The sequence below is a fragment of the Littorina saxatilis genome, linkage group LG5 (assembly GCF_037325665.1).
Source record: "Littorina saxatilis isolate snail1 linkage group LG5, US_GU_Lsax_2.0, whole genome shotgun sequence".
NCBI lineage: Eukaryota > Metazoa > Mollusca > Gastropoda > Littorinimorpha > Littorinidae > Littorina > Littorina saxatilis.
The window spans coordinates 16,051,160-16,066,375 of record NC_090249.1 but is presented as its reverse complement, the minus strand read 5'-3'; the positions used below and the strand labels follow the sequence as shown (position 1 = coordinate 16,066,375).

The following is a 15,216-nucleotide window of genomic DNA, read 5'->3' as shown; positions in this document are numbered from 1 at the left end:
GGAACGAGACGCAGAGTGGGGGGCACGTTAATGCCCTAGAGTTAGAGGCTGTTTTCCTGGGACTCCAATCGTTTCTGTCTATGGTCAGGAACGAACAAATTGGGGTTCGCACAGACAACACGGCCATGGCGGCCTATTTCAACAAACAGGGAGGCACTTTGTCTCTCGCTCTTTCTGTCAGGTCAGGTCAGATTCTTGCCTGGGGCAGCCAGCACCTTATTCTGTTGTCAGCGAAGTACGTCCCAGGCATACTCAACGTTCTTGCGGACTACTTCAGTCGCCCGTAGTGTACGATGCACACGGAGTAGACTCTGACTCATCAGGTCCTACAACGTCTGGGTGGCATTTCAGCAAGCCTACAGTCGATCTGTTTGTGACAAGATTCTCCTGCAGGCTTCAGGTCTTTATCTCCCCCTTTCCAGACCCAGAGGGGAGGGAAACAGACGCCCTCGAAGTAAACTGGTCGCGTCTGAGCCTATGCTTTCCCCCCGTTTCATCTCTTGGGAAAGGTTCTCAGGAAGGCGGAGCGGGGACAGCCTTGCTTGGTGTTGGTGGCCCCTTGGTGGCCCAGCCAACATTGGTTCCCCGTCCTCCTTCGCCTCGCAGACGGCCCTCCATTCTTTCTAGGTCGCTGCGCCGTTCTGGCTCCTCAGACGCTACTTTAGGCTTTGTCCAATAGGCCCACAGGGAATCGACCAGCACTGTTTATGCGTCACACTGGTCAGCTTGGACAAAGTGGTGCTCGGGGAATGGAGTTACTGCTACTTCACCTCGCTCTATGCATGTAGCAAATCATCTCTCGTGTTTGGCTGCTCAGGGCTTGGCTCCTTCTTTTTTGAGAGTCAGGCGCTCAGCCATTTCTTCTACTCTGAAGCAATTAGGGCATAGCATTAACCTGGGCGGTGTAATTGCTAGTGTTCTTAAGGGGGCAGCGATTGGTTTTACGAAGGCTAAGTCCCCTCTTCCCGCGGGGACTTATTTTTTGGTACTCAAGTTTCTAGCCTCTTCGGATTTCGAACCTTTAGCTTCAGCGAGCTTAGCTAACTTGACTCGTAAAGCCTTGTTCCTCGTTTTGTTAGCCTCTGCCCGTGGAGGCGGTGAGGTGCACGCTCTTTCAGGCCTGGCTAAGGATATTTCTTTTGAGAGCTATGGCTCTTTTGTTTTAAGATTTCGGCCGGAGTTCCTTGCCAAAACCAAAAACAAGGTCTGTCCTCCTCTGTTATTCGCATTCCTCCTTTAAGTAGGATTCTTGCGTCTGGTGACCCTGCTATGGTCAATTGTCCTGTTCGTACTCTTACCAGCTACTTATCCCGTACCACGCCCATTAGGTCTAGGGACCAAAAACTGCTCTTCATCTCAGTTGACACTGAAAGGAGCAAGGACTTGTCGCGGGTCACTTTGGTAAGATGGGTCTCTACGCTTATTAAACAAGCGTATGCGTGGTGGCACAGACAAGTTGGGATTGGGCATTCTGTCCTTCCTGTGAAGTTGTCAAGAACTCATGAAGCCAGAGCCTGGGCTACTTCTCTGGCAGTCCTCCGCTCAGGCGTGCTGGCAGAGGTCTTAGACGCTGCCTACTGGAAATCGCAGGGCGTTTTCATCAACTTTTACCTGCGAGATGTGGCCAGCACTCGTCATGGTGGCAGTAGCTCCCTACCAGCCATTGTCGCTGCTGGACAAGTGGAATTTTGTTTTCCCACCTCCTTCATTAGCATTCTGCTGTATGTGAGTTGGGATAAGATATGTAATTTAATTGAAAATTGTTATCTAAATTTTAATTTGATTATATACTTACCCAACTCACATAGTGGATACCCGCCCTCCTGCCCCGCTTTTGGGGTTTTTTTGGGTTTTTTTCCTAAAAAAGAGGGAAATTTTTCTATGTTCGCTTTCGATAGAATGATTCAAAGATGGCGGCAAGGTCAGGAAGTCACGTGTGACTTTGTCCTGTTAAGGGGTCAAGGTAGCTCTTTTTTAGGGTGACCTCCCCTTGTTACCAAGGCGATGCCATTCAGCGTCCTAGCACTAAACTGAAGTAAATTGCTGTATGTGAGTTGGGTAAGTATATAATCAAATTAAAATTTAGATAAAATTTTCAATTTTTGTCGTTCCTGCTGCTACTCAGGATTACTACGAATCTGATCAGCATTCTACTTAGGTTAGAAAGCAGATGACAGACTCTCAAATTCAAGTAGCGAGAAGGTCATTCACGACAGCTGTCGGCCTTTGGGTTCACACCTTCTTTTTGTCCTCTCAAGGAGTTCGTTCGGACTTTCTTTTAACTTCTTCTGTCTTGGCAAGAAGTAGTTTGAGGGCAACAGGACTGCCGGTTTACAGCACTCTTGTCTAACATACTCGGCGGGTAACGACGGTCCAGTTCATAGCCATGATCATTCATAGTTTTTTTTCTGTCACAACCCATGAGGATTATGAGTCCTTGTCTTTGTTAGACTTGGACTCTTAACGCAGAAAGCAGTACTGCGTCATACGCTCGGCCATGCTTGGGTAGACACTCAAAGCAGGTCATGCACCAGCAGTAGCCTACTTTTGGCAAACCGATTGGATCAGGCTGGGTTCACAGCCTCGGTTCATAGGAGGGTGAGTGTCCCTTATAGTTTTAGGAACTTCAGGAATGCTTATGCTCTATCATGAGCTTTTTTCCCACCGATGAGGACTTTGATATCTTTTACTCAGGTATCACTCGTTTATCGGGAGGAGATCGGTCACGCCTTTCTAGAGCTGACGTCTATCTCCTAGGCCTTTCGGGCTTCACGCCTTCCCGAGGTTTCACATACTTCGGCATTATGTTCTAACGGTCACCTAGAGAGTTCGTCCTAATCAGTTCTGAGTGGACAGCCTTAGGCACTGATCGTTCCATGTTCGGCACTACAGCAAGCGCCCACTATGACGCTTGCTTCCATCCTTGATCGATTAAATTTCATAGCTACTTGCTAGTGAAAATTAAGTTAAGACCTCTTTCGTTTAAGCCGCATTGGTTTGTTGATGAGTAAATCTCGGTTCATCTTTTGATGAGAGGTTGCATACTTACCGAAACTGCAAATTATTTCCTTTGTTTTCGGCTTTAAGACGTTTCTTTCGACTCTTCTTTGTAAGGAGTCTAGAAAATGCCAGATGTTTTTTCGACATTTAGTCATGCCTCTATCCATTGAACAAGGGACAAGGTTCTTGCCTCTGGTTCATTACGAACAATTAGCGTCTACCTCATGGGACTATGGTGCTGTGGTTTACTCAAGCCATAATCTTTTAGTGCTTCACTCCTCTGAGGGTGTTGCACTTTTGGTCATTTGGAACTCTTTTTACATTTAGTCAAGTTTTGACTAAATGTTTTAACATAGAGGGGGAATCGAGACGAGGGTCGTGGTGTATGTGTGTGTGTGTGTGTGTGTCTGTCTGTGCGTGTGTGTGTGTAGAGCGATTCAGACCAAACTACTGGACCGATCTTTATGAAATTTTACATGAGAGTTCCTGGGAATGATATCCCCGGACGTTTTTTTCTTTTTTTCGATAAATACCTTTGATGACGTCATATCCGGCTTTTTGTAAAAGTTGAGGCGGCACTGTCACACCCTCATTTTTCAATCAAATTGATTGAAATTTTGGCCAAGCAATCTTCGACGAAGGCCGGACTTCGGTATTGCATTTCAGCTTGGTGGCTTACAAATTAATTAATGACTTTGGTCATTAAAAATCTGAAAATTGTAAAAAAAATATTTTTTTTATAAAACGATCCAAATTTACGTTCATCTTATTCTTCATCATTTTCTGATTCCAAAAACATATAAATATGTTATATTTAGATTAAAAACAAGCTCTGAGTCTGAAAATTAAAAATATAAAAATTATGATCAAAATTAAATTTTCGAAATCACTTTCATCTTATTCCTTGTCGGTTCCTGATTCCAAAAACATATAGATATGAAATGTTTGGATTAAAAACACGCTCAGAAAGTTAAAACGAAGAGAGGTACAGAAAAGCGTGCTAGATCCTTCTCAGCGCAACTACTACCCCGCTCTTCTTGTCAATTTCACTGCCTTTGCCACGGACTGACGATGCTACGAGTATACAGTCTTGCTGAAAAATTGCATTGCGTTCAGTTTCATTCTGTGAGTTCGACAGCTTGACTAAATGTATTTTTGCCTTACGCGACTTGTTCTATTCAAGTGGGAGACGCACAGGTTCATTTTTCATTACTCGTTCGCCTTCTGAACTTTCACAGCTCTCTTTTGAGTTAGGACTGTCTTCCTGGTCTAGCTGATTGCAGGAGATTGTTCACTCTTTCCGTCAGCCACGATCAAGACAAGTCAGTGAGGTTGGCGCTCTTTCCGGTTATCCGGAAGACGTAACTCACGAATCTTAAGGTTTATTCACTCAGGTCTCATCCAGACTTTATGTGAAAAGGGTTATTTATCTAAGTTTACCTTATCTGGTGGTTTTTTACCATAATTAGCAATCCATGAGTGGTTACAACCAAAAACCAACCTCCGGCACCTGCAATAGTGCACGATTCTAGAATTTGGGCATCGGCTTTAGCATTCCCCAGTTCAGGAGGATGCTAGGATGTTCTACGAACTATTGTTTGTTGATGGCAGACGATGTTTCATCAGTTTTGAGAAACGTCGTCAGAACTAGACAAGACATTCCCCTTTCTACGCCCGGCGTGAAAAGGGCCCTGTCCTCAATTCATTTGTCATCAGAACATCAGTCCCAGCTTGGGATTTCTTTCCTCTTTTTAGATTTCTTTTGGTTAAGAGCCATAGAATTATTGAGAGATGCAAGCCTTCCTTTTTTGTTATAAAGAAGGCTCTCATACTCCTTTTTTTTGTTGGTGCTCACTTCCCCGTGAAGGGGCAGCGAATTACATGCTTTTTCGGGTCTCGCGCAAGATTTTGAGTATTTTGAACATACTCGTCTTGCATGGCTCCTATTGGAGTGCCAGACCAGAATCTTAGGTTCTTTCATTTTTAACGGATAGAAGCAAATTATTGCAAAAAGCGCTGACTAGATGGGCTTCCACACTCATTGAACAAGCTTATGAGTGTGGCAGTCAAATGGGGGGGGGGGGGGGGGGGGGGTGTTCAGTCCTTCCTCTGCGTTCTCCTAGAACTCATGGGGCCAGAGCTTGGGCCGCTTATTTGGCGGTTCTGCGACCAGGCAGAATCTTGAACGGCTTCAGAGCGGTGTTTTGGACGGTTTTAAGACGTCTTTCTTAAAGCCATATGTACTCGATGACTATACACACTAATTGCTTTACCAACAGCTGGAGACATGCTAAATTAAGTTCCCTGCAAAATATTGTGGTCTAGGACCCCTTCAATGTTGAGATATGTTAATTTTCATTTTGATCTGGATCGTCCTATTTATAGATTTGCCAACAGAGGTAGCGTTGACGCAAGGGAAATAACTCCGCGTCTTTGTTTACATCCAAAGTTTTTGAGACTCTAAAACAAGCTGTAATGCATGTATATGGTCCGCGCATGGCGACATATCGTCATTACATGGTCTTATGGTGCGTTTGACATCGATTATGGGCAAACTACACTTTGTAAACACGGGAGCGCGTACATATGCCTTTAAACTACTTTCTGCAGGTTTCTCTAGTACCCGCCGGGATGGTAGTAGTTGCTTACCAGTCATGGTTGAAGCAGGCCGGATTCTTACCAGAAATAAGTGAGTTTCCCGCCACCTTATGTAGCAATCTGCTATATATGTGAGTTGGAGTAAGAATATGTGATTTAATCGAAAATTTCAACAATACATTTTCATTTAATTAATATACTTACCCAACTCACATAGTAAATTCCCTCCCAACCTACCCCGCAATCGTTATTAATGGTTGAAGGTGGTGTTTCATTGGGAATGACTATACCGGCGGTATGTACCGCGCATGCGCGGGCTGCCGGTGAGGGGAGATATAAACTACCTGAGGGCCTTGACTTCAATGTTTTGTTTTGTTTTGGGAGTTACCTCCCCCTGTTACCAGGGTCTGTACTTCAATGTCTAAGCATCAAACAGAAGTTAATGCTATATATGTGAGTTGGGTAAGTATATTAATTAAATGAAAATTTATTGTTGAAATTTTCGATTAACATTCAAGGGGTGATGTCTTAAAAAGGGGTTCCACCTTGCTGGTTCAAGGAATGATTGTCGAGATTGGGGTGTGCCCCATGCACGGCTCAAGACGCACAACCTGGTACATCAGACGAAGTCATGGTCTTATGAACCTCTGTCATCATGCGCTGTAAGGCACCAGTGCAAGATTCTGATATGGTTAGTATAATCAGACAGGCGCAAATTAGTGGATAAGACGCCAGCCTCTGAGGCAGAAGATTGAGTATTCAATTTCTGGCCTGCCTGGTGGGTTAAGGATGAAGATTTTCTGATCTCCCAGGTCAACTTGTGTGCCCACCTGCTAGTAAGATCAAGTGTGAAAAATACAGAAATCCATTTTTGAGTTTTGGTGGGTTTTTAAAAAAACATCTTATGCTGAAAGTGTAGGCTGCAGCCCCTAATCATTGATATGGAAGGAACCCAGAGTGTTCCAAAGAACCTCCTGATAACTTTGGTGGCAAATCAGGGTCACACGCTGGAGTAAAACCCTGGTGACTCCAATGGGTCTTCAAGATCATGTGCACTAACATAGTGGTGATGGTTCACTAATCCAGCGCTTTTATAACCGCTTAACCACTTGTTGACTTGTTTTGTATGTTGGGGGCAACATTCAGTAATGGTGATAATGTTAATTGGCAACAGGAGGAGCATCATAACAATAACAATTCTGTTGTTTTTGGTTTTTTTTGGTTTTTTTTGGTGGTAGTTGGCAGAAAAGACTGTAGTCGTTGCATTATTTAAAAACTGTACTTTGGATATTGTTTCACTCTTTGTTAGCTCTTGGTACTAGACAGCTGAGAGCTTTGGACAGCGGAAGTCTGCTTACAAATTATTTTATGCCCAATATTCTATGTTCTCTGACTGATGCCAGCTCACTAATTGGAGAAAAAGAAAATCTTAAAATTTATTTTGAAGTAATACTGGGGCCGGGGAAGTAATGAACAAAGGAGGACCATTACTGTTCGATAGGAGTAGTCTGTAGGCTTATCTCTGATTTTGTTTATGATTTTTTTTTGTAGAGAGTTCATGGTTTACTTTGAAAGATTGCCCAACGGTACCAGTGGAAGTTTCTTGGTCAGTTGGTGTTTTAATGATCTTCAATATTTTATGTGAACTGTTTTGTGCTGAATTAACTGACGCTGATCAAGAATTGTGTGCCCAGTTCTGTTCAGATCTTCTCTTTCTTTAAAATTAAAAGTATTTATAATTTTATGTAGGCCAAGAAGCCATGTATTGTCTGCTGGAAGTGGTTGCCATGGCACCCAAGCAACTGGCACCAGACTTCCTCAAGCATTTGGATTGGTTGAAGGTAGGTGAACTCCAATCCTTTTGATATAAATAATACATATTGTTAAAGTGCGTTAAAATTGAAAATGGAATTTTCTTTCAGAATACTGTATATTTTTGTAGTTAAAATTAAAGTACCGTCCACAATGAGAGTTGATTTAATTCTGTCTTATCATTTCAGAGCTTCATTTCCTCGCCTAAAGATGAAATCAAGCAGTATGCAGCAGAATTGTTTGCTATCGTCACCCAGGCAACAGGAAGATCGGATGACATCCTGAATGCTGTGAAAGAACTAATTGCAAGGCTGAAAGACAAGGTTGGTGATGAAAATAGTTGTGTGTGTGTGTGTGTGTGTGTGTGTGTGTGTGTGTGTGTGTGTGTGTGTGTGTGTGTGTTCAGAGATTTAGTTACATATTTATATTTAGGATACAGTATAACGTATAACGACTTTGAAACTGTAACCGAAATTCGGTCGTTATATGGAGGGGTCGTAACATGGAGGATTGTTTTGCTATGTCCGGGTCCGTCAATGATCCGGAATGACATTGGTGTTTTGATTGATGCCACCCACAACGTAATGTTATTCTTTTCTTAAACGATTATGGTAACCTGTTTTCTCTTCAATTAATTACCCACACAGTTTTCTTGCTTGTTTAATGAAGCCCCGTAACTACTCGTGGGTTAAGGTTTGAAATAAACAAACTGAGCATGCGGTCCCAAAACATGCACATCGATGTCGATACCAGCTACTAATCATAGTCATACGATACCCAGCAACGATTTGGTTAAAAACAAAGAAAAGTGTCCGTAACGCAAGGAACAAAACGAAAAGAACCGCGGCAGTGTGTTGAAACTGATGTAAAATTGTAGCCAAAAGCGTCAGTTTTCACGATGAAACTTGACTCGCTCATTCAAGGGACACTGCACTACGGACTGTCCACAGAGTTGAGTAATTAAGGACACTCCACTGCTCACCTTCAAACTTCACTGACGGGATTCTGAGGAGAATGTATTGATTCAAACGAACGCGTGGTTGTATATCGCGTCATTCGGTCACGGATCGGGGAAAACCGAGAACAGTTCCAGATTTCATGTTTGTCGGCCGCCATTGTTAGCTAGACTGAAAATGTTTACACGCGCTTTGCATACGTACATCGCAAAATTTTATGACGTCACCACAACTTTCGGTTTTGGTTCGATGTTTGGATTACCGTTTCATAACGTTTCTGTAACTTTGCGTGTTTAAAAGGTAGGAGTTCCTGCACAGTTCTTTGCAAAATGAAGCAGACATCTTGCGAATGACCTTTATCTATTCAAAATAAAGTAATGAACTGAAATAGAAACGAAAAACCATGACTTCAGCCGTTTGCGTGCCGAAGTGATCTTGTACACGGACAGGATTTCAGCACGTGTTTGTGTCCGTATCGCTTACTCACTCGACTGGAGATATAAGTTAGAGTAAACCAAACCCGTGATAATTTTGGGAAAAGTCGTTATAAGTCCACGTATGGACGGTCGTATGTCGTATTAGAGAGGGGGACGTAATATGGAGGTGAGAAATACTAAGACAAAGAAGGAAAAAAAATCCGTCAGAGAAAAGTCAGTCGTAATATTGAGGGACCCGTAAAAGAGAGGGGTCGTAAAGGGAGGTACCACTGTACCACCTTTGTCTTACTTTTTGAGTCACTTGAGAAAAAGTGACTCTATGTAATCGGTCAGTGTTAGTCTGTCCGGCCGGCCGGCCGGCCGGCCGGCCGGCCGGCCGTCCGTAGACACCACCTTAACGTTGGACTTTTCTCGGAAACTATCAAAGCGATCGGGCTCATATTTTGTTTAGTCGTGACCTCCAATGACCTCTACACTTTAACGATGGTTTCGTTGACCTTTGACCTTTTTCAAGGTCACAGGTCAGCGTCAAAGGAAAAATTAGACATTTTATATCTTTTCTCGGAAACTATCAAAGCGATCAGGCTCATATTTTGTTTAGTCGTGACCTCCAATGACCTCTACACTTTAACGATGGTTTCGTTGACCTTTGACCTTTTTCAAGGTCACAGGTCAGCGTCAAAGGAAAAATTAGACATTTTATATCTTTGACAAAGTTCATCGGATGTGATTGAAACTTTGTAGGATTATTCTTTACATCAAAGTATTTACATCTGTAGCCTTTTACGAACGTTATCAGAAAAACAAGGGAGATAACTAGCCTTTTCTGTTCGGCAACACACAACTTAACGTTGGGCTTTTCTCGGAAACTATAAAAGTGACCGGGCTCAAATTTTATGTGAACGTGACTCATTGTGTTGTGAATAGCAATTTCTTCCTGTCCATCTGATGCCTCATATAATATTCAGAACTGCGAAAGTGACTCGATCGAGCGTTTGCTCTTCTTGTTTAATTGATAGCATTGTTTTTGAAATTGTTGAAATTGTTTCAGATGACGATTTGTGTATTAGACTTGACATTTTTTAGGTTGGGTTTGGGGGGGGGGGGGGGGTGGAGGGGAGATGTGGGTCAGGGTTGCTGATAGACGTCTGTTCCTTTGTCGACCTTTCTGCTGTTTAAGAATCAAAACACTTTGAAGAAGATTCCACAAATAATATGAAATATCACTTTTCTAGCTTTTATTCATTTGGAAAAAATGTATCTTATTTATTTGAACTTTGTGTTTCATGATTTGTTGATCTATTGCAGAGTCTGGAGGTACAGCAGGGATCTGTGCTTGCACTGGGTTACGTGATGGGGCGCTGGTGTGTAGCTGGTCGCCGTGGCGATGCCGGTCAGGTGGAAGCCATGGAGCATGATGGAGAAGCAACGGAACAAGGAGACGCTGGGGTGAAAGATCGCAGCTCTGCCCTTCTCTCTTGCGTCAAGCAGCTGTGTGAGTGTTCTTGGTGTGTTACAGGGATCCCACTTTTCAGCAAATACGTGGTTTTCCGGTGTTGGTCCCAGATTTGGAGGATAATAGATTAGTGCGCCCTGGATTGAAAATATGTTTAGGTCCAGATGCCCTGGCTACAAAGGGTGGGGAAATAGCTAGTGGCTAGCGGCGCTGGCTTCAAAACCAGTTGTTGCTATCAGCGTAGGATTGATCCCCATGTTCGGCGAGGGATTTATATCCCAGAGTAAACGTTGTGCAGAGTCTCCTCGGTGTCCGGACACCCCCGTGTGCAGGCATGCGCACAATAAAGAACCCAAGTTCACAGCGACAGTCTCAGGGCTTGGAAACATGAATACAGGCATGCTGGAAAAAGAAAGAAAAATTGGGTAGCGCCGTACTGTGTGGCAGCTCACTTTCCCCAGAGAGAAAGCAACCTGAATTTCCATGAGGGTAACCTCACTGGACTATATGAAATCTTATCCTCTTATCTTGTCCTCTCTTATCCTCTCTTCTTGTTCTTTTATTACACCTCATACATGTCAAAAATATCCAACAGTAGATTGGCAAGGGATCAGATCAATGCTTCGGATAAAAAAAAAGTATGCGTCAATGATCGAAGGCAGAATAGAGAGAGCAACACTGGATTTCTGAGAAATGTAAAAACGAGAAACCGCTCAAAATGGGTTCAGATTTAGGACAGACAGCACCAGTTTGAATGTAGGTTTCATCATTTTCTGATCAAGCCTCAGAGTCGGTCATGGCAAAAGTTGGTCATTTAAACATTAGTTTCTTGTTCTTCTGTTTCAGATCCCTTCCTGAATTCGGACAACGCTGGGTTGAAATGTGCTGTGTGCATTGCACTGGGAGAAATCGCAAAAAGCACGCCGCTGCCTCTGCCCGTTGGTGCTGAGACTGATGCTGAAGGGGACATCACCAAACTGTCTCTGGTGAACAAACTCATCGGAATGGTCAAAACCACCAAGGAAACAAATAAGGTTTGTTCAGGATTTACATGTAAAGATAAGCATCACTTGGAGTAGGGGTGTGAGGAATGTAGTGATGGGAAAGGGGATGGAAGATGTAATACAGCGAAACCCCCGTTTAAAACTAAAAATATGAGAAAATTAGTTCTTAAAAAGGAGGAAGTCTTAAATTGGGGGTATATTTACAGACGTAATGCCCAGAAAATGTGAAAAATCAAGGTTTTAAAAAGGGGAAGTCTTAAATTGGGGTGTTTGAAGGGTGGGGGGAGGGGGGGGGGGGAGAGGTCCACTGTACAAGGACATAGTGGATACTGACAGACGTGATACAAATATTTGTGCTGCTCATATAGTGGAATATAAACTGAAGTGATAACTCATTTTCTGCTCTTTTTACAGACAAAGGATAAAGCGGTGCTGTGCATTGGCTGTCTGTGTGTGGGGGATGGAGAGTTTCCACACAGAAGGAAAATTATGGAGGACCTGTTCACAGCTGTTCAGGTTTGTACATTTGTGTGTCAATGTATGTGTGTGTGTGTGTGTGCGCTTGCGTTTGTGTGTGTGTGCAGTTGCTGGCGTGAGACTTTTGTCTTTCACGTTTAGGGATACATCATAACTTAAACAACACGCTGGCAGAATAGCATTCTTCTGTACATTACGTTTTGCACACTTGATTATTGTTCCTGAACATGGTAAACATGACAGAGTATGCATCATGCTATTAACTGTTGTATGCTTGTGGTTTTCAGAGCAAGCAAGTGGAACTGCAGTTCAGTATTGCTGTTGCCCTGGTGTATGCAGCACTCGGACCCAAAGCCCCTGTGGCTCGAGATACTTGGTCGCAGACTGAAGCACAATTTGAGGTAGGTGTAACTTTGTGTAGAAGTTTGCTGCATTTTACCTGTGAATAAGAGTGCACATTTTTGGCTCACGTAAGTGTAGCCTATGCGATGCTAACTTTTGTCTGTCTGTGCGTGCGTGCGTATGTATGTGTGTATGTCTGTGGTAGAAACTTTAACATTTGAAGACGTCATATTACATTGACGTCACATTATGACGTACGAGGGTTAGACGTCACGCGATGGAATTACTGAAAGTCTCGGTGATTGTTATTTTGAGCGGGCCGAGACTATTTGGCAGTCGTGTCCATGTAAGTAGGCTACATGCAGACAGACAGATCTATATCTAGTGTCTCGCTTTCTTGCACAGTTTCACCTATGCTCTTTCTGTGTGTGTGTATATGTGTGTGTGTGTGTGTGTGTGTGTGTACTGTGTGTGTACTGTGTGTGTGTATGTGTGACGGAGTGATTGAGTTTGTGTTACTGTTTGTCGATTTCTTACGTGAGCCTTGAAGGCTTCGCCTCTTGTTTTTTTTAATCTGAATGTCTGTATCTTTTTTATGTGTGACGTATGTTTTGTAATTTCAGGTTTAAAGAAATCAATATTTTCGTGTTGAGTGCAGGTTGGTTACACACATGCTGTTATTGCAAACAGATTTTTGACGGCCTTATAAGGGGGATTCCACCGTATATTTTTCATGTCAGTTAGTCTTAATGCTACTCTAACCTTTCGTTTGTTTTGACCTCCAGGCAACAGTATCAGGCCTCAAGGATGACGTGGAGTGGTACCTGTCGCAGCTACTGCAGACCTACGTCCCCCACAGCAACCCCCATCTCAGACAGGTACAGTCATACCTGTCTATAACAACCACCAGAGCGACCGACCAAAAGTGGTCGTTATTGACAGGTGCAGGTGGCTATGGAAAGGTTGATTATATAGAGAGACAAATGTGGGATCTTTAGCAGACCTGTTTACCCTTACGATTTTTGCGTAATTTATTACGATTTTCTGCAAAAAATACGCCATTCCGCTATCCGTGTCAAGACTACGATTTTCATAAATAAAAAAAATGTAAAAAAAAAAAAACAAACTTTTTTTTAAAATTTTTTATTTTTAATCACATGTTTGGCATTGTTTTTTTCAATGGCAAAATGGGGTGAAAAAGCACATGACTGACCAGAGATCATGTCTGTCTGATGAGACGCTGGAGAGCCTTATTCTAGTGGTGAAGTCTCGCCCTCACTCATTCGGAAAGCGCAAGTACAGTAGAGAAGCGCTTGACACACTGAAAAAGGCCTACTACGAGCAAAAGAAAAAGAATCAGTGATGCATGTGCTTTTGATGTGATCTTCTTTGAAATTATGATGACTACAAAAACTGACTGATGTGTTTTGTTTGTGAATGATGGATATATGTGCATGATTGCGTTTCGCAGACACAGTTGTCATGTGCGTTGTAATTGGCGACGAATGCTGGATGATTACTATTTTTGTGCCAGGATTACTATTTTTGGGGCTGAGCATTACTCCAAAACACTTATGGGGGTAAACAGGTCTGCTTTAGGTCTGGTCGTTGAGGGCAGGTGGTTGCTATTAAGAGATGGATCGCCAGAGCAGGTTTGACTGAAGTATACCTCAGTTACAGTTATTGAGTTAACGCTGTCTTCTGAAGCTAATAAGTCTTACAGATCGGCCAAACAGATGTAGATAGAATTTGGTTCTCAGAACTGTTGGATCTGAAGAATGTCAGACTGTAGTATCAACCTGGATCACAGTGCTTACATGTTTACAACTTGTGAAATTGATTATGGCTGCTAGAGAGACTCAATGTGAAACTGCAAAACATACACACACACAAAAAGATGTAAGTCGTTTGTTCATTTCAATGCTTGTTATTCTTTCAGGTGCCAGGAGACTAGTTACGCACAACTTTCGCTTACTCTATCACACATGTGCTTACTTCCCTTTGTTTATCAGATCTGCAAAATTTACATTAATTTTCCAGTCAGTAAAATACATCGAGAGAAAAAAATGGGGGGGGGGGGGGGGGGGGTAAATCTTAAAAAGAGGAATCCAAACTCATCAAAGACAAGTAGAAGTCTGGGACTTGGGAACTTTGAGTAATAACTGTGGTCTGTTTGTGCAGGCAGCGTGCATCTGGCTGTACACAGTCGTCAAACAGTGCAGTCAACACAAGGCCGTACAGTCTCAACTCTTGGAAATACAGCGAGGATTCATCAGGCTTCTCTCCGATTCTGATGGTATGGAATGTATTGCTTGTTTCACAGGCATGAGAGTTATGTTTCCTCATGGTTTCTTTTTTTTGGAGGGTTTTGGTGTCAGTCAGATTTAGAGTTTGAGATCTTTTGGTCATAAAGTTTCATTGTAAGATGTTGTCAAACACAGGAGCAAGGCATTTGTTTTTGTTTAGTTTATATATATATCATATTTCTTAATTTTTTTCTCAGAAATTTAGTGAAAAAATGTCAGTAAGTTGTTTGGTTGCCGTGATGTGTTGGCATGCGTACAGATTTTATTGTCCAGCTGAAATATTCTTAGCAAGATTGATATAAAGTTAGCAAAACTTGCATAATTAATGAGTCAATTTATTCATGTTATCAGAGGTCACTCAGGACATGGCTTCCAAAGGTCTGGGTCAAGGTTACGAGATCTGCACTCCGCAGCAGAAAGACCTGCTGGTTTCAGAGCTGGTCGACACTCTCCTCACTGGAAAACGGTATGCATGCCTGCACTTGAGTAGGCAAATTGGCTACTTTCTGGGTTGACAGCTAATTTTTACATTGTTGAATGCTACAGATCACTAAACATTTTTTTTTAGTTAAGGCACACACACAATAAATGACCAGGCCCCCACAAATTAAGTGGTCAGTATAATTTTTACTTCCTTTTATTCAGTGAAGTTTGTTTTGTATTTATACAGGCGCATGTGGCTTTTTATTGGTTGAATATCATGCTAGCTGTGTCTCCTGGATGTCAGAGAACAGCAATTTTCCTTGTAAAGTCTGCAAAATCATGCTTTGTCATTTGTAATTATTTTTTTGTTGCATTCCTTCAGCAAACTCAGAAAATAGAGTGGAA

General features: G+C 42.6%; 1 protein-coding gene across 2 annotated transcripts in view; it reads left to right on the top strand.

The window, feature by feature from the left end:
- Positions 1–15,216, top strand: part of LOC138966417 (proteasome adapter and scaffold protein ECM29-like) — an 87,220-nt gene that overhangs the window by 35,269 nt on the left and 36,735 nt on the right. For both annotated transcript variants that reach the window (XM_070338650.1, XM_070338651.1), the window contains exons 18-26: positions 7,348–7,439; positions 7,599–7,733; positions 10,112–10,298; positions 11,106–11,293; positions 11,678–11,779; positions 12,028–12,141; positions 12,868–12,960; positions 14,264–14,378; positions 14,740–14,854. In XM_070338650.1, the coding sequence (XP_070194751.1) occupies positions 7,348–7,439; positions 7,599–7,733; positions 10,112–10,298; positions 11,106–11,293; positions 11,678–11,779; positions 12,028–12,141; positions 12,868–12,960; positions 14,264–14,378; positions 14,740–14,854 (1,141 nt within the window). The remainder of the gene's footprint in view (positions 1–7,347; positions 7,440–7,598; positions 7,734–10,111; positions 10,299–11,105; positions 11,294–11,677; positions 11,780–12,027; positions 12,142–12,867; positions 12,961–14,263; positions 14,379–14,739; positions 14,855–15,216) is intronic.